This window comes from Haliotis cracherodii, unplaced genomic scaffold (assembly GCF_022045235.1).
Source record: "Haliotis cracherodii isolate W230 unplaced genomic scaffold, xgHalCrac1.p SCAF_13, whole genome shotgun sequence".
Lineage (NCBI taxonomy): Eukaryota > Metazoa > Mollusca > Gastropoda > Lepetellida > Haliotidae > Haliotis > Haliotis cracherodii.
This window is the reverse complement of record NW_027266268.1, coordinates 20372370-20395846: the sequence shown is the minus strand read 5'-3', so window position 1 is coordinate 20395846 and position 23477 is coordinate 20372370. Positions and strand designations below refer to the sequence as shown.

The 23477-nt window shown below is 41.1% G+C and overlaps 1 protein-coding gene across 1 annotated transcript in view; it reads left to right on the top strand.

Moving 5' to 3' along the window:
* Window positions 1-23477, top strand: part of LOC139459756 (serine/threonine kinase-like domain-containing protein STKLD1) — a 42552-nt gene that overhangs the window by 12340 nt on the left and 6735 nt on the right. The window contains exons 7-19 of the mRNA XM_071241418.1: window positions 263-375; window positions 1784-1977; window positions 2917-2990; window positions 3527-3633; window positions 6379-6618; window positions 8329-8367; window positions 11759-11820; window positions 13009-13075; window positions 14913-15041; window positions 15506-15634; window positions 17757-17888; window positions 18678-18836; window positions 23101-23183. Of these exons, the coding sequence (XP_071097519.1) occupies window positions 263-375; window positions 1784-1977; window positions 2917-2990; window positions 3527-3633; window positions 6379-6618; window positions 8329-8367; window positions 11759-11820; window positions 13009-13075; window positions 14913-15041; window positions 15506-15634; window positions 17757-17888; window positions 18678-18836; window positions 23101-23183 (1528 nt within the window). The remainder of the gene's footprint in view (window positions 1-262; window positions 376-1783; window positions 1978-2916; window positions 2991-3526; window positions 3634-6378; window positions 6619-8328; window positions 8368-11758; window positions 11821-13008; window positions 13076-14912; window positions 15042-15505; window positions 15635-17756; window positions 17889-18677; window positions 18837-23100; window positions 23184-23477) is intronic.

Sequence of the window (23477 nt, the reverse complement as noted above, 5' to 3'; positions counted from 1 at the left end):
ATGGTATAAACCATAATTGATTTTAGCTTCAATTGCAAACAAATTTACCATGTCTTAAAAACATTCTGTGAAAATGTTTTCCAGATTGTCATTTTATCTTTTAAGGAAATTTTACATCAACTGATATCTTGTTTAAAGTTTATGTTCTGTTAATTTATGAGATATCAACATCTTAGAGAAAATCGTCGATGTTTTTCAATTCTGATGAAACATTCTGAAGAAACAATGATTGATTTGTTGTGGTCGCCGATGATGTTTCCAGGGATCTGAAGCCAAGCAACATCTTCATTCAAGATAACGACAGCATCTGCCTCGGGGACTTCGGCGTTGCAACCATCATGAGCGATGCCAAGACATGCACCAGGAACACAGTGGGTCAGTAGAAGAATGCTTTGTGTACCATGTGGGTCATCATCATATGGATCAGATGGTTAGGCTCCGTGACTTCGTTGACTGCATGTCATCGTACCCCAATGTAGTATCAATCACTGGTTGGTCACTCCTGTTCCTTCACCTGAAATGTGTGTGTATGAGTTTGTTGTTTAACGCTGCACTCAGCAATATTCCAGCTAGATGACGGCGGTCTGTAAATAATCAAGTCTGGACCAGACAATCCAGTAATTGATATCATGAGCATTGATCAACGCAATTAGGATCGATGACATGCATCAACCAAGTCAGCGAGCCTGACTACCCGATCCCGTTAGTCGCCTCTTACAACAACATAGTCGCCTTTTACGGCAAGGCATGGGTTGTTGACCTATTCTATCCCGGATCTCGTAATTGCATAGGCAAAGTAGGATATTGGCCAAAGGGGAATATACCTCCTTCGACCTACTGCGGATCATTCACAGGTTTTCAGCTGAAATGATACGATGCGGTATTAGACTGTGCACAATATACGAAATAGCAAACTTTCCCGAAACATGTGCTCAGGAATAGGTAGTACTCATCATACTCAAGTGTGCATACTCAAGACGATACAGTGCTCTTCATATATTCACTGTAGTCACATCCTCATAGCATGGCTCATTGTTCATGATATTAACCACTGGCTTCTCTGGGCCAAACGTGAATATTTACATGCTGCTATGATATAGTTGTAATATTGGAAGAATTCACTCATTATTTCACTGATTACAGGACCTATATAGAGGAAGAGGCTTTAATGCTTAGTTTAACAATAATGCACTTGTTGCAATGATAAAATACAGCTACCTCAGAATTGAGGAAAAAAAGCAGTTATAAAAAACAAAACAATTTTGAACAAACTAGCGATTGTGCCAATGTGCCTGCACTTAGTTTGGAATCTAACATTTACTTTTATCATCCAAAACTGGCTCCCACAGTAGCTATGGCTTGGATGAGATCAAGTGATATCAACACTGTAGATATCGCTGCAATGAAATTAAATCACAATGCTTTGCAGACCATTGTGACGTCACTGGTTACCATGACGTCACAATCAAATGACATCACTAATGGCTCTGCTACTGAAGCTGTTTGCAGTACTTTTTAAACTGAAGACACTGCTAATTACTGTTTACAAACTGAAAAAGTTGAAAGAATGATGTTGGATGATAAATAAAATCTCACTCTCGTGTCTTTTGACATGTCTTTTGAATCTTACCCGAGTGTCTTTTGATATCAAATATATCAACACTCGTTGATAAAAGTGGCAAAAATCCTTGGCAAGCCTTGGAATTTTTTCGCTTTTAGCAACTCTTTTTGATATATTTGATATCAAAAGACACTCGGGTAAGATTCTCTATCTGTACAACAGGCACGACCAACTACATGGCACCGGAGGTCCAGGACAATCCGTATGACGAGAGAAGTGATATGTGGGCCCTGGGCTGTATCCTGTTTGAGATGACGACGACGGCCATGTTTGATGGTGTCATGGTGGCCACGAAGCTGAAGGAAGTAAAGGACGACCCTGGCGTGCTGGAGGAGATCTTCGAGGATGTGGCCAAGGTAGGGGGTGATCGAGGATTTAAAAAACGTAAAATAGGAAAAAAAAATTATGGACCTTTAGTCAGTAGGCAGTGATAATTTACTTGAATTGTTAAATCTTATTTAGTTTGTCAATTTTTATTCTCAATATTTTTGCTTTTGTTTTATCTTCCCAAGGCAAGGGAGTTAACTCACTATAAAAGTCCAGTTTTCATCCTTGCCAAATTCGGCTATAGTTTTGTGGCTTTTACGAGTTATGTCCCTCCTATGTCCCACCTATTGACCAATCAGATTCTTCCTCTCACGGCACTTGCATTTGCCTCAGACAAAATGGCACATCTAGACAAGATGATCTGATCAATAATCAAGATCTATACTGTAATAAAATAGGTCTTACCTCGTAAAGTACAAAAATTTACTTGAACAACTTGATTAAAAACAAGAAATTTTTTTGAAAATATCTGTCGACATCCAGTGAAGAGTATCGATTCGTTACAAATCAGGCAAGTTGCAGAAATCTACACAGCAGTCGACATGGATGTCAATTTCATTACGTGTTTGTGATTGGATTATGCATAGACTTGTTAGTCCAGCAAAAATATAACTCAGAAATTTCAGCCCAGTTCGGCAAGGGAGGAAACTGGACTCTTAAGTCAACTTTGTTAACTCCCTTGCCACAGGAAACCACTGACAGCCATCTCACAGTCATTGCAGTGTTAAATTAGTTGTAAAGACCAAGAACGCAATGTTAATTTTCGACCACTTATCAAGTTTTTCAAATTGTACAATGAGCAGTACATTTTTGTTTTACACAAATCAGTATTTCATTGTTGCTTTATGTTCAACTTTTATGATTAGATTAAGATCAACACTTTCACTTGTGTTTTTGAGGTGTTTTACACAAAACAAGAAACCCCCACCAGGGCTCTCCTGCAATAATAATAATGTTCCTCCTTACAGCATTTTTCGGGCGACCTGATCACTGCTATCCGTCTGATGCTCAAGTACAACCCCACGCGGAGGCCGACGGCTGAGTAAGTAACTCACTCACTCACTCAATGTACCCCGCCTGACACTCGGCATTAACAGGATAAAACAAGGACTGGTTGACCCAGTGTCAAGAACACATGGTGTGACGAATATCGTTCACCCCAACGTGACCATCTCCGTGGTCTAGTTGTAGATTCCGGCCTGAAAGAGGAAGGTCAGGGGTTTGATCCCCGAACGTGTCATACCAAAAGACGTTAAAAGATGGTACTTGTTGTTACCCTGTTTGACGCTCGGCAAACAGGGCTAAAACAAGGACTGGTCAGCTCGGAGTCAGTATGCTGTGTCTGAGTGGGGTATTCATGTTAAAAACAACTCCATTTTAATTGAAAAGTAGCCCCATTGAGATGAGGGAGTCAGAACCTGTCTAGACTTGCTTCATTTAGGGCTGCTGCATTACAGTAAGGGCTGGGCGGAAGGTAAATGGTGCGGGGACTGAGATAGATGACTAATCAGCCAGGGTATGGCTCTGTTTTCCCATGTTGTGCTAGACTTGCTGATTGTTCTGCTCTCCTCCCTGTAGGCAGCTGGTGGAGAAGTGTGCCTACATCAAGAAGTGTGTCGAGGCCAGGGACTCCTCCATGTTGGAGAAGAGGAGGAGGCAGGCCCAGACGGAAGAAAAGAAAGTCGGTATGTGGACCCTCCAGTACCCATTCTGGATCCTGTTTTTAACCATACTCCCGCAAAAGTCGCACTGCTGAGACCAGTTAGTGGAACAGGGTCCTGTACAGAAATATCACTTGCATGTTTTGCTTGTCTCCCCATGGAGATAACATATCAGCATAGGTTCTCAGTACTAGGGCTGAGACGGGTAACTCAGGTACTCGGGGTCGGGTGGGTCCTGAGTAGGACCCGGGTACCAATAGGACTACCCGGACCCGTGGTTAGGCAAGCAGAGCCAAGTCAGCTTGGGGGTTATCGGCTATTGTTTGCAAACACTACTTCAGAATGGTCAACATCCTGTCCAGTTTCAGCTGTCGATGCTGCATGTGGTCTTTCGCTGACCCACTATCTTAAACCAAGACTGCTATAAGGGACCCCTAGGTGTTCATATTCTTTCTGATATTTCTTGCATTTAGGTAGCTCATACGTTAGTTAAAACTAGGGCAGGGACGGGTAAGTCGGGTACCCGGGTCGGGTGGGTACTGAGTAGGTTAGTCGGGATATATTGTTTAATGACAAAAAACATCTAAAACTCTGTGGTTATGCTACAGGTCACTAATGTTCCCATTTCTTTCTGACAATGCACCCATTCCTTCTGACTTTTATATGTTTGAATAAAGATAAAACTTCATGCAGTAAACTTTTACACGCGTATCTAAATACATTTTGCCAGGGCTACGGTCAAACCTTTCGAAATCGGACAGTTAGTACCTATCTCTAAATATCTACAGCGGGTACCCGGGTAGGGTCGGGTAATAGGGTTGGGGGTACCCGGGTAGTAAATTTGGACTCGTCCCAGCCCTACTCAATACCTCCATGTTTATAGTGTGGACTCCAGGGCCCACTTGCACAAAGCGATAAGCGATAGCGTTAAGATGATCCTAACTCCCATACTTTAACATAGCCTTACGATCATCTTAACGCTAAGATCGCTTTGTGCAAGTGGGCCCTGGCCAGTATAGGTTCTCGGTGTCTCATGTCTGTGGCCAATTGTGATTATGAGAAGGTCAGCAGTACTTCATGCTTGTATCCAATGAGGAGTCCAAGCAGATGGATTCTTAGAGTCTCATGTTTGTACCTGATTAGGACTCCAAGTCAGTTTAAGAATTGGGATTCCAGGACAGAAATGGTCCTACTTTGTGCTTGTACCGAATGAGGATTCTGGGCAGAAATGGTTCCCGTATATTTTGCTTGTCTCCCCATGGAGATAACATGGCAGTATAGGTTCTCGGTACCTCCTGGTGCCTAGTAGTGAGACCTCCAGGTTCTCAGCACCTCCTCTATGTGTATAGTGAGACCTCCAGGCCAGTATAGGTTCTCGGTACCTCCTGGTGCCTAGTAGTGAGACCTCCAGGTTCTCAGTACCTCCTCTATGTGTATAGTGAGACCTCCAGGCCAGTATAGGTTCTCGGTACCTCCTGGTGCCTTGTAGTGAGACCTCCAGGTTCTCAGCACCTCCTCTCTGTGTATAGTGAGGACTCCAGGCCAGTATAGGTTCTCAGTACCTCCTGGTGTCTAGTAGTGAGACCTCCAGGTTCTCAGCACCTCCTCTCTGTGTATAGTGAGGACTCCAGGCCAGTATAGGTTCTCGGTACCTCCTGTATGTGTATAGTCAGGACTCCAGGCCAGTATAGGTTCTGGGTACCTCCTCTCTGTGTATAGTGAGGACTCCTGGCCAGTATAGGTTCTCGGTACCTCCTGTATGTGTATAGTGAGGACTCCTGGCCAGTATAGGTTCTCGGTACCTCCTCTCTGTGTATAGTGAGGACTCCAGGCCAGTATAGGTTCTCGGTACCTCCTGTATGTGTATAGTGAGGACTCCTGGCCAGTATAGGTTCTGGGTACCTCCTCTCTGTGTATAGTGAGGACTCCAGGCCAGTATAGGTTCTCGGTACCTCCTGTATGTGTATAGTGAGGACTCCAGGCCAGTATAGGTTCTGGGTACCTCCTCTATGTGTATAGTGAGGACTCCTGGCCAGTATAGGTTCTCGGTACCTCCTGTATGTGTATAGTGAGGACTCCAGGCCAGTATAGGTTCTCGGTACCTCCTGTATGTGTATAGTGAGGACTCCAGGCCAGTATAGGTTCTCGGTACCCCCTGGTGCCTAGTAGTGAGACCTCCAGGTTCTCAGCACCTCTTCTCTGTGTATAGTGAGGACTCCAGGCCAGTATAGGTTCTCGGTACCCCCCTGGTGCCTAGTAGTGAGACCTCCAGGTTCTCAGCACCTCCTCTATGTGTATAGTGAGGACTCCAGGCCAGTATAGGTTCTCGGTACCTCCTGGTGCCTAGTAGTGAGACCTCCAGGTTCTCAGCACCTCCTCTATGTGTATAGTGAGGACTCCAGGCCAGTATAGGTTCTCGGTACCTCCTGGTGCCTAGTAGTGAGACCTCCAGGTTCTCGGTACCTCCTCTATGTGTATAGTGAGGACTCCAGGCCAGTATAGGTTCTCGGTACCTCCTGGTGCCTAGTAGTGAGACCTCCAGGTTCTCAGCACCTCCTCTATGTGTATAGTGAGGACTCAAGGCAAGTTTAGGTTCTCAGTGTCTCTGCAATTCCAGGATAGAAAAGGTCGTCTTTACTTTATATTTGTACCAAACAAGATTCCAGGCAGATCTGTTCTCAGTGCCTCACGCTTGTACTCAAAGTACTTCGGAAAATGAACCCCTCAGTCTGAGTCAGAAGAGAATCAGGTGTGACTTGTCTTTCCCAGATCCTCTAACATCCGAGTCCCCCGGGATCCTGGTCGTCCTGGAACACATCGCCAATATGATTGACAATGAGGACTGCGTCAAGGATGGCATGGAACACCTGGTCGAGCTCACCAAACAAGAAGGCGTCCTCCTAGAGGAGAACAGCAAACGTCTGATTGCCGCGGCGATGAAGAATAACATCAACAACAAGACTATACAAATAGCAGGCTGCAATGTGTTCAATAACGTCATCGTTTCAGGTAGGTTCAACGGGACTTTGTTTACATGTTGGACAATGATTAATATGTTAAGTCAGTCTTAGGGGGGTAGGGATGGCCCAGTTGTCTACGGCAATTCACTGTGCAGAGTTGCATCCCTTGGGCACACCAGAAACCTATGATCGTGGGTTAAAATTTCAGTTCGCCCCGATTATGTTTCTAGGTTTGTCAGCACCATACCCGTGCTCGTGGGTTTCACCAAAGTGGTAAATGTCTGAGACCTGCATCACTTCAGGCTTTCCTCCCACATTAAGCTGACATGCCATGATATGACTGGAATACTGTTGAAAGTGGTGTTAAACCCAACTCATTTACTCACTCATTTAATCAGTACTGATGGATGATGTTGGGCAATGATTATAATACTGAAGCCAGTGAGTAAAAATTAAAACTATCTCAGCCATATTATTGTATTAATCAATACGATCTGGATTCCATGCAATCTCATTAAAATAAGATATTAGTTTTCGCTACCGCTAAACAAAGATCTGAGGACATCCCATTACGGGTCACGTCATAACGACCGTATGCAAATTTTGACAGACCAATGAAATGACTGACAAGAAATCGACATTAACCAATCAGAAGGCAGCTTTCTCGAGCTTTACGGCAATAGTTTCAAACTGGCAACTACCCTTCGAAACATATTTTGATGTATTCTCGGTTAAAACAATTTAAAACTGATAAGAAGAACATTCTGGAATGGCTCATAGATGGCATAGATTGTATGGATATAATCATAAAACCTGTAACTGTCGTTCTGAATACCTCGTGTTAAATATATCGTGGTTGCATGATTAGAAAACACATTCCGACTGTCACTTTCATGATCTGGTAAGCGACGCTCTGATTGGTTGGATGAAAGGTCGTTCTGACGTGACCCCTAATGGGATGTCCTTAGATCTTTGTTTAGCAATAGCGAGAACTAAGATATGATTTTAATGAGATGGATTCCATGCTGTATATATTGTATTAGATGCTGTTATTTAATCAGTAATATAGCAAGGAATCTGATATGTATTTTGGCCAGACCACAATTTAATTTTTTGTTTTATGAAATTTCAAACTAAAAATGCTGTAATTGTTAAAATAGTTTCAACATTTTTGGTTGTATTTTCAGTATGGCTTGTGTTTAAGAAACAAGTTCTTTTGGCATTAGTTTGATCAGATCAAAATGAAGTATCTTTTAATGAGCATTTGCTACAATCTTATTTACGTGTTGTTTTGGAAGACGTGATGTAAGCAGTGATGTTGCATACTACCTTCCTAATCATTTAGAATGATTACGGACCTGTAAAGATCTGGGTTGTCTTAAGAAACCAATGTTTGTCAGAAGAGGCGACGGTGTTTGTCGTTAAAGGCGACTAACGGGATCGGGTGGTGAGACTCGTTGACTTGGTTGATGCATGTCACCGTATCCCAATTGCATAGATCAATGCTTATGATGTCAGTCACTTGATTGTCTGGTCCAGACTTGATTATTTACAAACCACCGTCATATGGCTGGAATATTGATGAGTGCGGTGTTGAACAGCAAACAGACAAACAAACAAAAGAATGATCATGTCAATCACTGGATTGTTTGGTCCAGATTCAATTATTTACAGACCGCCGTCATATGGCTGGAATAATGAGTGTGGTGTTAAACAACAAACAAACAATAGAATGATCTTGTACACTTTGCTTTGCCAGTGTTGGAAGTATGCGCCCGGTTCGGGAAGGCGGAGCCTGGTATGAGAGTCGTCAGATTGTACACGATACCCATACTAACATCACATGACGACACTCATGTATAACACACTATCACGTGTTGTGCATCTAGCATTTAGAGGTGGAGGACTTGTAACAGAGGCATTTTATATTCATTAATGTTTGTGTAAGAATGTTAATATTCTTGCTTCTCAAATGTGAAAGAAATTTAATTCTGATACTTGAGAAACTTCTTTTTCACATTTGAAGAAGAAAATATGCTGCTTGCTCTAACGTTTGATAAATTTGTTTAGAATATTTTATGAATGGTAATTCAGAAAATAATATGTTATTGTTTCTCCAAAATGTCGAAATTGAAAGAAATTTAATTCTGATACTTGAGAAACTTCTTTTTCACATTTGAAGAAGAAAATATGCTGCTTGCTCTAATGTTTGATAAATTTGTTTAGAATATTTTATGAATGGTAATTCAGAAAATAATATGTTATTGTTTCTCCAAAATGTCGAAATTGAAAGAAATTTGATTCGGATACTTGAGAAACTTCTTTTTCACAGTTGAAAAAGAAACTCACTTGTTCTCGCTTTAACCAATTCTTCAAAAGCAATTACATGTTTCAGATGTAGTTTTTACTTGTAGCTCACCTGATCATAGATTTGTTGTAAATTGAAAATAATTAACGCTTATATCCTATCAAATGGGCTCTCACATTTCATCACCCCACCAACCTCTGTTTTTTAGGAGGGGAGGGGGCTGACCCATTTAGCTCACCTGAACTAGCAATTATTTGGTGTGAGACAAGGGTACACATCCATCAACTTCAAACAGTTAATGTTTATTTTTATGTAGCTGCATACTGGCTAATATATGCATGAAGTGAATCGTGTTTCATTTGACATGTTACACTGCTAAACCTGATTCATGTCTGTTTCCATTATGGCGAATTAAAAGATGACAGTGACTAGTTGCAGCTCATCAAGCCATTGTTTACCTGCCGGTTTAGATAACCTGGTCAACTCCACTTCTAAAATCAGGACAAGATTTCTTTGCTTTTTATTTTTTTTTCCTTGTTTTTTATTTTGTTTCCTTGTTTTTTATTTTGTTTCCTTGTTTTAGCTAGTGCTTATGTCTCAACTAGACAGATGAGGGAGTGTCAGCTGAAAGATTATTATTATTATTACAGTTACTTGCAAGCTAGATAATGTTATAACATTGCGTTAACATTGGTATACTTTAGTCTTTACATAAAAAATAGTTGGACAATGTGAATAATTATCTCCATATCCATAGCACTTAATGTACTGTTTGGCATTTTTAGAAGTTGGTACTTGATGTAAAAGACCCTAAATAAAGTAAATATTTGTTTATTGATATTAATAATTTTCACATACAGTGAAACCCTGTTAGTCTGGACCCTGTTTTTACTGAAACCTGCCTTCCTGATTACTGTCTTGTATGTCTGGACAAAGGGACGTTACTCTGTAATGTGTATATGTTCAATGGGACATTACTCTGTAATGAGTATATGTTCAATGGGACATTACTCTGGACTAGTATATGGACAAAGGGACATTACTCTGTAATGGGTATATGTACAAAGGGACATTACTCTTGACTGGTATATGGACAAAGGGATGTTACTCTGTAATGGGTATATATATGTACTATGGGACATTACTCTGGACTGGTATATGGATAAAGGGATGTTACTCTGTAATGGGTATATATGTACAAGGGGACATTACTCTGGACTGGTATATGGACAAAGGGATGTTACTCTGTAATGGGTATATGTACAAGGGGACATTACTCTGTAATGGGTATATGTTCAATGGGACATTACTTTGGACTTGTTTATGGACAAAGGGGCGTTACTCTGTAATGGGTATATGTACAAAGGGACATTACTCTGGACTGGTATATGGACAAAGGGATGCTACTCTGTAATGTGTATATGGACAAAGGGATGTTACTCTGTAATGGGTATATGTAAAAGGGCACGTTACTCTGAACTAGTATATGTTCAAAGGGATGTTTCTCTGAAATAATAATATATGTAGAGGGACATTACTCTGTGATAGTATTTCAAGTATTTAAATAAAGGGACACTACTCTGTCCCAGTGAATGTTGATCCAGTAATTTGTATTTACTGGGAAGGATACAATCCAGATTTGAAGGGTTTCACTGTTCTAAGGGCAAAGGTTTTTATCAGAGTGGTGTGTTTGGAAAAGGTGTAATGACTTCAGTTTATCTAGATCTGCTCAGAGGATGATATTCTGCCCCAAGTCTGCAGCCAATGTCAGTAAAATTTCCCAATTTGAATGAAAAAGTCTCTGAACTTGATAACAATTAACTGTATCCCATAGTAGCTTTTGCAAAGAACTTGTTTGGTGTTTTCTTCATTTTTGCTAAAAGCTAAAAAAGTATGTATGAAGTGGTGTGCATGTAAGTAACTAATGTCACTGTCTTCTACTTCAGTTCATTTTCATGACATTTATCATGTCCTAAGCAGATTTAGTCTCCACCTCACAAATTTGCTTTTTTATAGAATATATATTAATCTTGTAGCAGCTAGACTTTGTTTTTTAACCATTTCCAGTAGAACTAATACATCAATTTTGTTTACTGGTATTTACTGTTGCAAAGTTCAGGAAACAATAATTCTACAAAGAACTCTGGAATGCCTGAATCAAAACATAATGTATAATTGTGCAAAATATCAACTATTCTTGCGAAACAGAATGAATGCACCAATTGTTTTGTTTCCAAAACAATTTTTTTTTCTTAAAAAAGAGTCACATTTGAACAAACAAAACATTCATTTTGCTCTTGCAGTTGTAACACAAAGGTGAAAAAACCCAAAGCAAACTTAACCTAATTAAGACTAATTTATAGTAATTAAACAATCAACACCTTTGGCTTGACCAGTTTAATTATTTATTTTACAGACCTGCCTGTTACTTTTTAGCCATTATTACAAAAAAACAGAAATCATTTATCATAACAAGTTAGTTTTTATCTCCAAATGTACACTACATTGATTTTTTGTTCTGTTGGTTCTCTCACAATCGCTTAAGCTAAAACGTTACCTGAAGTAAAAGGTTGGCAGATGCACAAGATGGGTGTGTGTCATGCTGAGAAAATATAGTAGTAGGCACAATGCAGTAATAAAGTTAGTCATTTATTTCATTTTTAATTTTAAAAAAGATACTTATTTTTATTTTTCCCTCCTGACTTCAGTTATCTTGGGGATAAGAATCCTAAAAACATGTATATTGATAAGTCTGACGATGTAAGTTGAAAACAATGCATTGATAACTGTTCTGGTAAATGCTGAGTGTTGTTGAGTGTTGTTGAGTGTTGATGACTGTCGATGATTGTTCATGATTCAAGCACCTGTTTCCCTGTTGCAGCTCAGACTGGGGATGTTCTGTTCACATCTGAAATCATCTCTGTCATTATCCTCGCCATGAAGGTAAGCAGGAGTATCCATGACGGTTCAATATTCCGAAAGATTCTGGCTATCACCTGGATCCCAGTGACCTATATGCTTGTCGTAAGAAGCAGGGGGCGGTGGGGTAGCCAAGTGGTAAAGCTTTCACTCGTCACGCCAAAGGCCCAGGTTTGATTCCCAACATGGGTGCAATGTGTGAAACCCGTTTCTGGTTTCCCCCAGAGATATTGCTGGAATATTGCTAAAAGCAGAGTAAACCCACACCTCACTCACTCACTCACCCACCCACCCAATCACTCAGGCACTCACTCACTCACTCACTCACTCACTCACTCACTCACTCGTAAGAGGCAACAAAATGGATCAGGTGGTCAGACCCTGTGACCCGGGTTGACTGTGTGTGACCTGCTTCAGTGACCTTGAATGTTGCTCATAATATCAATCACTGGTTTGTCTGGTCCACACTTACAGACTGCTGTCCATCCTCTATATCTCCAGGGCTCATATTTCAGTATTGGCTGCTGTCATATAGGTGGAATATTGTGGCATTAAACAATGAACAAACAAAACAAACGATCCTTCAACAGGACCCATAGCCCATCAGAGGGATTGACTTTGAGGACTAGCTGGTCACAATGGCTATAACATGGAAGGTTTTCGATCAGTGATCTCCTTGTGGGCTTTTGTTAGAATTGGTCTCCAGCAACAAATGCTGGTCGTTAGAGGCGACTTAATCGTCAGGCGTGGTGACGTGATTGTGTGTGGATCGTTGCTCACAGTATCGATGACTGGATGGTCTGGTCCAGACTTGATCATTTACGGGCTACCGGCATATAGCTGGAATATTGATGAGCGAGGCGTTAAACTTCAAACAATCAAACAAACAAACAAACAAACAAACAAGTCAGTGAGTAATCACCCGACTGAGCTATGACCTGACAGGTGCTTGTTGTGTCAGGTGGTCAGGCTCAGGTGGAATGCATAGGTGGCCCAATGATGGTAATAGACGCTACATTTAACTATTGAGAGTTGTGTCCCTTGGCCTTGTCAGGATCTGCTGGTCATGTGGCTGAATCCTGGTTTCACCAGTTACTATCCTTTGTCAATCAGCTCCAAATAATAATGAAGTTGGTCCTGTTCCAAGCAGTGTAGTACTGTAAGATTTGTTGATGGTGACCTATGTTTGAGTTGGTGTTGTGTATGTTGTAGACTCACCCAAGCTGTTCGGAGTTGCAGCAAACTGCAGCAGCTATACTCATGGCGTTGTCAGCAGACAGTAAGTAGTAGCAAGCTCCTGATGTCAGCAGACAGTAAGTAGTAGCATGCTCCTGATGTCAGCAGACAGTAAGTAGTAGCAAGCTCCTGATGTCAGCAGACAGTAAGTAGTAGCATGCTCCTGATGTCAGCAGACAGTAAGTAGTAGCAAGCTCCTGATGTCAGCAGACAGTAAGTAGTAGCATACTCCTGATGTCAGCAGACAGTAAGTAGTAGCATACTCCTGATGTCAGCAGACAGTAAGTAGTAGCAAGCTCCTGATGTCAGCAGACAGTAAGTAGTAGCATGCTCCTGATGTCAGACAGTGAGTAGTAGCAAGCTCCTGATGTCAGCAGACAGTAAGTAGTAGCAAGCTCCTGATGTCAGCAGACAGTAAGTAGTAGCAAGCTCCTGATGTCAGCAGACAGTAAGTAGTAGCATGCTCCTGATGTCAGCAGACAGTAAGTAGTAGCATGCTCCTGATGTCAGCAGACAGTAAGTAGTAGCATGCTCCTGATGTCAGCAGACAGTAAGTAGTAGCAAGCTCCTGATGTCAGCAGACAGTAAGTAGTAGCAAGCTCCTGATGTCAGCAGACAGTAAGTAGTAGCAAGCTCCTGATGTCAGCAGACAGTAAGTAGTAGCAAGCTCCTGATGTCAGCAGACAGTAAGTAGTAGCATGCTCCTGATGTCAGCAGACAGTAAGTAGTAGCATGCTCCTGATGTCAGCAGACAGTAAGTAGTAGCGAGCTCCTGATGTCAGCAGACAGTAAGTAGTAGCAAGCTCCTGATGTCAGCAGACAGTAAATAGTAGCATGCTCCTGATGTCAGCAGACAGTAAGTAGTAGCATGCTCCTGATGTCAGCAGGCAGTAAGTAGTAGCAAGCTCCTGATGTCAGCAGGCAGTAAGTAGTAGCATGCTCCTGATGTCAGCAGACAGTAAGTAGTAGCATGCTCCTGATGTCAGCAGACAGTAAGTAGTAGCAAGCTCCTGATGTCAGCAGACAGTAAGTAGTAGCAAGCTCCTGATGTCATCAGACAGTAAGTAGTAGCAAGCTCCTGATGTCAGCAGACAGTAAATAGTAGCATGCTCCTGATGTCAGCAGACAGTAAGTAGTAGCATGCTCCTGATGTCAGCAGGCAGTAAGTAGTAGCAAGCTCCTGATGTCAGCAGACAGTAAGTAGTAGCATGCTCCTGATGTCAGCAGACAGTAAGTAGTAGCATGCTCCTGATGTCATCAGACAGTAAGTAGTAGCATACTCCTGATGTCATCAGACAGTAAGTAGTAGCAAGCTCCTGATGTCAGCAGACAGTAAGTAGTAGCATGCTCCTGATGTCAGCAGACAGTAAGTAGTAGCAAGCTCCTGATGTCAGCAGACAGTAAGTAGTAGCAAGCTCCTGATGTCAGCAGACAGTAAGTAGTAGCAAGCTCCTGATGTCAGCAGACAGTAAGTAGTAGCAAGCTCCTGATGTCAGCAGACAGTAAGTAGTAGCATGCTCCTGATGTCAGCAGACAGTAAGTAGTAGCAAGCTCCTGATGTCAGCAGACAGTAAGTAGTAGCAAGCTCCTGATGTCAGCAGACAGTCAGACAAATAGTTTTCCACTGAAAACGTCCAGCACGTCCATTGATAAAACAGTCCCAGTCATGATAAAAGGGTCCCAGTCATGATAAAACAGTCCCAGTCATGATAAAACAGTTTCAAAGATAATAGAAAGTTTCAGTCATGATAGAACAGTTGCAGTTCAAACAGCACATTTTCAATCATGGTAGAACAGTCCACTGAGACTTCATGAAGCAGCTGTAGGAGCATTGGTCAGTACACCTTGAATATAACGGCTTCATGCCTTGTTTCCTTCAGATAGGGCGGGTGAGCTGATCGGAAGTTTGGGCGGTATAACCCAGATACTGTTTGCCATGAGGACCCATCTACAGAACCCCGAGCTGTGTGCCACCTGTTGCAGCGCCATCTGGAGTCTCACAGTCAATGGTGGGACACTATGTAACAAGCAGAACATATAATAGACAAAACAAGTTAGGGATCATGAAAAAAAAATTATTATCAAAAAATATTCAACTTTTTTGGTTCAGTATATACTGTGCTTATGTAGGGCTTAATGTTTATTTACTTTGTTTCCCTTCTATTTCATCTGATCTTAATTTTATTTCCTTTTTTAAGCTGAAACTTTGTGTACATAATATCTCCTAAACCATGGAATGGAATGCTATGACTTTTAACGGTATTGCCATGTATTGTCAATTTGGCCCACAAGTAGGTTATATTATTACTGTCTGTATCATTGTTCGACCATATCTCAACTTCTGTTATGTGTTTTCATAATCTTCTTAACCTTTTAACAGTTTTTTAATGATCTTTTTCATCCAATGTTACAAATAGTCCAGTCAGGTGAGCTACAGTCGTGTGACTACATGTATTTATATCTTGCTCTTCAGAAAATAACTTGCAGGCAGCGTACGACAGTCAAGCTCTTGAGACGATATGCTCGGCGATGAAGACACATCCTGCGTCGCAGGAGGTGGCAGATGCTGCATGTGCGGCCCTCTTCTCTCTCTGTCTGGATGGTGAGTTGAGAAGGGCAAAGAAATCAGTCAGTGTAAATGTTGAACTGCCATGACTGAGTCACTTTGCGCTTCTTCCCACGATTAAACTCTCTGCTTCAATACATTTCTTGGTGGCACCCATTCACTCATTGTTAATACAGCTTTTGAAGTAAGTATTGTATTCTCCCCCTAGGCAGATCCCCTTTGAAAACCAAATGTATGTTGTAGGCTGTAAAACTTTCTGAGAGAGGTTTGTTATATGTTAAACCCCCCTTTTAAAAAAGCTGGATCTGCCCTTCCCCCTAGTAGAAGTCCTAGTTAAAACATGACTCCGAAGTTTTGGTTGAAAATGTAACACCTTGAGTGGGGGAAAAGATTACCCGACCCTACCCGGGTACCCACTGTAGGTCTCAGGAGATATCTCAAAATGTCTGATTGGGAACATTTTTAGCATAGCCCTGCCAAAAACGTATTTAGATACATGTATTAAACAATCTGGTCATTCATACACTGAGGTTGAATTAAGTTATATCTTTATTCAACCATATGAAAAATCAGAAGGAATGAGTGCATAGCCAGAAAGAAATGCAAACATTAGTGACTTTAGTGTAACCATAGAGTTCTAGATATTTTTGTCATTAAACAATATATCATGTGACTAACCTACTCAGTACCCACCCGACCCGGGTACCCGACTTACCCGTCCCTGCCCTAGTTTTAACTAACATATTAGCTACCTAAATGCAAGAAATACCAGAAAGAATAAGAACACCTAGGGGTCCCTTATAGTGAAACAATATAGCAGTCTTGGTTTAAGACAGTGGGTCAGAGAAAGACCACATACAGCATCGACAGCTGAAAATTTGGCCTCATCTGGACAGGATGTGGACCATTCTGAAGTATTGTTTGCAAACAATAGCTGATTCCCCTAACCTAATACAAGACTTTTTGTGCGCTTTACATATTGTTTTGCATAATTATATAGATATACTACTACAACTGCGACAGTGAGGTGCATGACAATATAGCTTTACACATCGAAGTGACCGTATCGCTTGACCTCCGTAGGGCTGGGATGACAGAATAATTACATGGAGGATAAATATGCAAATGACAATAGTGTTCCACTTTTTAGGATATTTTCTCAATGAATGTTATGTTTATCTAAATGTGTGGACTCGTCCAAAGTGAAACTTTAACACATGAATGGACTGTGTAAGATTTGACGATGTGACAGAGGAACTTGGCTGACCGCAAGAGACTCTTGGTTGGAGAGTGATTGGCTTCATACCACTGAGGCATATTTATATTGTCACCGAGGCTTTGATAAACACTGGCTTGTAATCTAATCAAACTGGCAATTTGTAAATCAGCCGTAAGAAAAACAAACAACCTTTTTCTTCAGTTTGCCTCTAATATAAACATGACTGAAGCCAGTTTACTCTGCACAGTGCTTGGATCTTTGGCTTCACTGTGTGGAGCTCTATTGTTTTGGTTTGAGAATTGAATCGGTCATGTGACGTCACACTCGGAAAATATTACACACTGTCAACGTGCTGTCCCTTCAATAGAAGGAGGGGGCACGGGTGGCCCAGTCGTCTAAGGCGCCACGATTCGCTGTGCAGAGTTGCGTCCCTTGGGCATGCCAGAAACCTATGGTTGTGGGTTCGAATCCCGGTTCACCCCAATTATGTTTCTAGGTTTGTCAGCACCATACCCGTGCTCGTGGGTTTCACCGAAGTGGTAAACGTCTGAGACCTGCATCACTTTGGGCTTTCCTCCCACATTAAGCTGACACGCCGTGATATAACTTGAATACTGTTAAAAGCGGCGTTAAACCCAACTCACTCACTCATTCAATAGAAGGATGCTCCTAACATTGTTTTCCAAACATAGGAATAGCGCATTGCATGGGACAAATTTCTGTTTTGTGATGTATTTGTGCAGCCAGTGTCATGCCTCATAATCTGACATATTATGTTTATTCATTCCCTGTGGTGAATGTATTAGTTTGCTGATTAACTAAAACTTCGCTTATCAGCAATGTTTAGGTCCCCCTCCGACAAAGTTTCCTTTTTTTAGAGCCAATGATACCTGAAACCAATTTAGAAAAAGCATCACCTGTGTACTTCATATGTTTCAGAAAAGAGTTTTGACGTTGTGAATGACCTGGACACTGTGGGCCTACTTCTCAGTGCAATAGAAACACACGACAAGAGCGCCAAAGTGGTGAAGAACGCCTGCATGGCGCTGTCTGGGCTGGTGGAACCAGATGGTCAGTATAAACAGGTTACATGTATGTCATGAGACACACCCTCTTTCACCCTCTTGCTGCTACTACTACTAGTAGTACTTGGGGCGGTCGGGTAGCCAAGTGTTTAAAGCGTTCGCTCGTCACGCTGAAGACCCGGGTTTGATTCACGACATGGGTACAATGTGTGAAGCCCATTTCTGGTGTCCCCCGCCGTGATATTGCTGGAATATTGCTAAAAGCAGCGTAAAACCATACCCACTTAGCCCCCATGATGAGACATAGCCCCCATGATGAGACATAGCCCCCATGATGAGACATAACCCCCATGATGAGACATAGCCCCCGTGATGAGACATGGCCCCCATGATGAGACATAGCCCCCATGATGAGACATAGCCCCCATGATGAGACATAGCCTTCATGATGAGACATAGCCCCTGTGATGAGACATGGCCCCCATGATGAGACATAGCCCCCATGATGAGACATAACCCCCATGATGAGACATAGCCCCCATGATGAGACATGGCCCCCATGATGAGACATAGCCCCCATGATGAGACATGGCCCCCATGATGAGACATGGCCCCCATGATGAGACATAGCCCCCATGATGAGACATGTCCCCATGATGAGACATAGCCCCATGATGAGACATAGCCCCCGTGAAGAGACATGTCCCCATGATGAGACATAGCCCCCGTGATGAGACATAGCCCCCATGATGAAACATGTCCCCATGATGAGACATAGCCCCCATGATGAGACATAGCCCCCATGATGAGACATGTCCCACATCTGATGTTACAGAGGAGTGTGCATACCGAGTACTGACAAGCGAGGGGGGTAGTGGGGCAGCAGAGAGTAAGGACGGCATCCCCGTCATCATGAGGGCGTATGAGCTGCACAAGGACAACGCCGATGTTGTGGAATCTATTGTCACTCTCATCATGGAACTCACAGAATATGGTAAATATCAATGTCTTTTTTGTTATAATATTCATAACATATTTATTTTGGCCTTTATTCCAGTAAAAGATAATTGTTTGATTTCCATGTATAAGAAGACTGGGCTCCTTGGCTTGATGGTTGACACTGAACGTTGTCTGTTGTCGCATACTATGACTGCATATCAGGGATGAACCATTAATATTCGGGGGGAGAGGGGAGAGGATGGAAATTGTGCGTGATAGAATATTTTTTCAGTTACCGGTACAGTATTTTCTTCCTGAAATGAGAAGTCAAATCAATTATCATTTTCTACATTTTCCAGTATTCTTTGGTACAAAATTGTTTTGTTTTTAAATAATTCTGCCACACCCACCCCTTGAATATAAACTGGTCGATACCTTTACCAGGCAAAACATCCCTTGAGAATCTGAAATCTATTTACTTGGTCAGGAAATATTTCAGATTTAATGAAAACCAAGACTATTTTGAGAAATGAAGACATGCAACTTTTATTATCATATGGGTATCAAGTTCTTTATTATTTGATGTTTGTGTGTAACAAGTTTCAGGGGTGTATACAAGTTTCATGCCTTCATGTTCTTTCAACTTCTAAATGTCAGTGGAACACATCTTTTACTGTTTAAATTCATGTTGAAAGTGTTGAACATGCAACTTGATTGTTATTCTTACTTTTGTGTTATTGTTACAACATAGAAAATGTTCCTTTGAATTTAAAGGTGAACTAACAGCTGCTGTGTTTCTCCGAATCGAGAGCTTGTAATGTTTGATCATGTTTTCTTTTAGATGATATTTGTAAGGATTTATTGAGCTTCAAAGTACCTGCACTCATAAAAGAGATTCAGTTGAAGTTTAATAAGAATGAGGTGAGACAGGTATAAGTTGATCGGTGTGGACGGGTGTGTTGTGACTTGCGGCTCTGTTTGACGAGGCTTGTGATGTCGTGGGGTCAGCATGGGGTCAGGAAGCAACGTTATCGCCTTTGTTGAAGAAGTCCCTTTGATTGAATGAGGATATTTGTATATTAACAAACATACATAAAATCAGTCTATGAAAAATGTCAGGTTTTAGAAGAATGTGACATGTGACAGCCATGTTACTCAGCCTCAAAGCTTTTCCTTCAGACCAAATTTCTAGGTAGCACAGTGGTTGAAGCCTTCTCTCCTCACGCCTAGAACTGGGTTTGATCCCTGATAAGGGTACAATGTGTGAAACTAATTCTAGGCATCCCGACTAATGCTGGAATCGTATTCGCTGTGTAAAGTGTCCCTCACTCAGTGCCCAGATTAAAAAAGGCAATATCATCATTAATGTATGTAAGTTATTATAAGGCAATATCATCATTAATGTGTGTAAATTATTATTAGGCAATATCATCATTAATGTATGTAAGTTATTATTAGGCAATATCGTCATTAATGTGTGTATATTATTAGAAGGCAATATCATCATTAATGTATGTAAATTATTATAAGGCAATATCATCATTAATGTGTGTAAATTATTATTAGGCAATATCATCATTAATGTATGTAAGTTATTATTAGGCAATATCGTCATTAATGTGTGTAAGTTATTATAAGGCAATATCATCATTAATGTGTGTAAGTTATTATAAGGCAATATCGTCATTAATGTGTGTAAGTTATTATAAGGCAATATCGTCATTAATGTGTGTAAGTTATTATAAGGCAATATCATCATTAATGTATGTAAGTTATTATAAGGCAATATCATCATTAATGTGTGTAACTTATTATAAGGCAATATCGTCATTAATGTGTGTAAGTTATTTTAAGGCAATATCATCATTAATGTGTGTAAGTTATTATATCAGGACATGGCTCCATTATGCCAAGCTATCCTGCAGGATATTTCTCACCTACAATCATTGTCTTCTTGATATTGTTTTGAAGAAAGGTTGACAATTCAATTTATGAGTGAGAGGGTATAATTTTACACCGCTTTTATCAATATTCCAGCATTGTCACGTCGGGGACACCAGTAATGGGCTTCACATATTGTACCCATGTCAGGAATCGAACCTGGGCCTTCGCTTTAACCACTAGGATACCCCATTGCCCTCAATTTGATTTATGGCATGTTGAGACATTTTTTAACATAATACTACCGGCAAGTTTATTGTCCTAGTTTCGGTTAATGACAGCCCAGCTTTGACCCAATTTTACTTCAAGTCAATACCAGGATATTCTTACCTCCACTTCATAGACAGACATCATTCAGGGGAGATTACTCTTGTATGATATGCCTCCACCACATTACCAGCCTCTTTGAACTCACTCATGCACTGGCACTGTGATATCATCTTAGTCATGGGATGTAAATTGGGGCATGATATCTTCACGGGCGCCGATATCATTGTGAATCTCATCTTGATCGTTGTGATGCAGTGCTGAGCAATATGTTATCAAAAGGGACATGTTTTGCTAGGGTTAATATGAGATCTGGTAAGTGTGATGTCATGATGATATCTGGTTGAGCGTGGTATTTAGGTCGTATTGGGGTCACTGTTACATGGTCTAGGTCATTGTGATATCGTCATGGTAACTATGATGTCATCAGGGTAACTCTGATATTGCCAGGCTAACTACAATACCATCTGGGTAACTCTAATATCGTTTGGGTAACTGTGATATAGTCTGGGTCATTGATATCGTCATGGTAACTATATCATCAGGGTAACTGATATCATCTTGGATGCTAGGGTTACTCTGATACTGTCAGGCTAACTATGATATCATCTGGGTAGCTGTGATATAGTATGGGTCACTGTGATTTCATCTGGGTAACTGTGATATAGTATGGGTCACTGTGATATAGTCTGGGTCACTGTGACATTTTCTGGGTCACAGTGACCTGGCTTTATTTGACACCTGTGTGTATTGATGCTTGCATGTCTTTGCACTAATATTTCCTCACGTAACTCAGGTATTGCATGTATTGTGACCTGCTCACATAACTACTGTATGTAGGCAGATATAAATGTCCATACAGCTTTGACAAATCATCCAAATTTCAGAACATCACAAAGAAAGTTGAAAAGCTAAGGAATTATATTGATCACTCACATTGAAGCATTTCTCAAAGGACTATATTTTCGTAAAATGTTCATCATTGATAGTCAATAACTCTAAATCTGTTTCGTCGTCAATAAACGAAAGCTGATCATCATGGACTTGTGATCCTAGCAGCAGCAACAGCCGCTGTGCTGAGCAACAGCTGTTATGTGACATCAACAACTGATTCAACAAGCCAGAGCTCTTATCTTTCATATTTAGGGTTACTTGGAACCTTATGGGATGTTCTGTAGTAAGAACAAGATCTGTCAATATGGTCAGCTGAGTTAAATAATTACCCTGGACTCATTTGAGGGTGACGTCCCAATCCTCATCTCTCTTATAATTAACTTTGCACAGCATTCCTCTTGCTCGTGAACTTTAAATCAACAACTAATTAACATGCTGCTTCTGAACGAGAGTTCGGCGTAGATCTGCATGCAAAATTACAGCCTCATTACAAGCATTTTTCCGAGACAAGTGTGTCCACTAGTCTGTAAAAAGTCTAATCTCCGTGGAAACAAGACTTTGATAAAAAAGCTAGTGGATGCTCATACCTCGGGAACATGCATTACAAGCACTAAATATATTTTATCGAAATATAATAAATATTAGCTGGAAAAAGTATTTCCTATGAATTAAGAATTAAGACAGGTGGAGGGGTATCCTGCTACATACATACTTGCACTCACACTTGCACTCACACTTGCACACACACACACACTTGCATGCACACACACACTTGCACACACACACACACTTGCGCACACATACTTGCGCGCGCACACACGCACGCACGCACGCACGCACGCACGCACACACACACACACACACACACACACACACACAGGTTCCCAGTTGTGCTTGAGCAGGTATAAAATGGCAAAATTTTGAGGAATTGTGATTTTGCTCTTGGTGTCAATCACGAAAGAACAGAGCAATTTGATTGAACTGCTATTTTTAGCATTGGGTCACACTGTGGTGGGTCCAGGGTGTTGATTCTAATAGAAAAGAGATATTATACACTGGATGAATATGGGTGTTTGTTCTTCCTCCTGGGTGGTGGTGAGCATCTTCAGTAGGTCCACAGTTCCCTCGTGTGGGAAGATGAGAGTTCTGGCTTACTGCACTGAGTGTGTCGTGTGTGTGGTGTGTCTCTATCCTTGCCTCTGTTTGTCACACTGTAGATGACATGAACGCTGAAATGCGCCACCTAGCGGTGGGATCCCACATACTGCTCCCCACTCACAAACGTTTCTGGGACAACAGGGTAAGATGTGCACTTGTAAGGCCAGTTGCTATGGCAATGGTCGTCATGTATTATTCATTATGATAATATCATACTCACCGTTGGTGATTGTTAAGAACAAATATTGGATGATACATTGTTCCAGATGACGTTTATATTAAATCTCTGTAAAGTTCTGATATATTTGATTTCTATCATAAAATGTGTTATTCCGATTCATTTGTGGTACTCTTTGGGTTATAGCAATGCAATCATATGATTATGAACCTAAAGTAAAGTCTTATATATCATTAATTGAAAAAGAGACCCGAAATT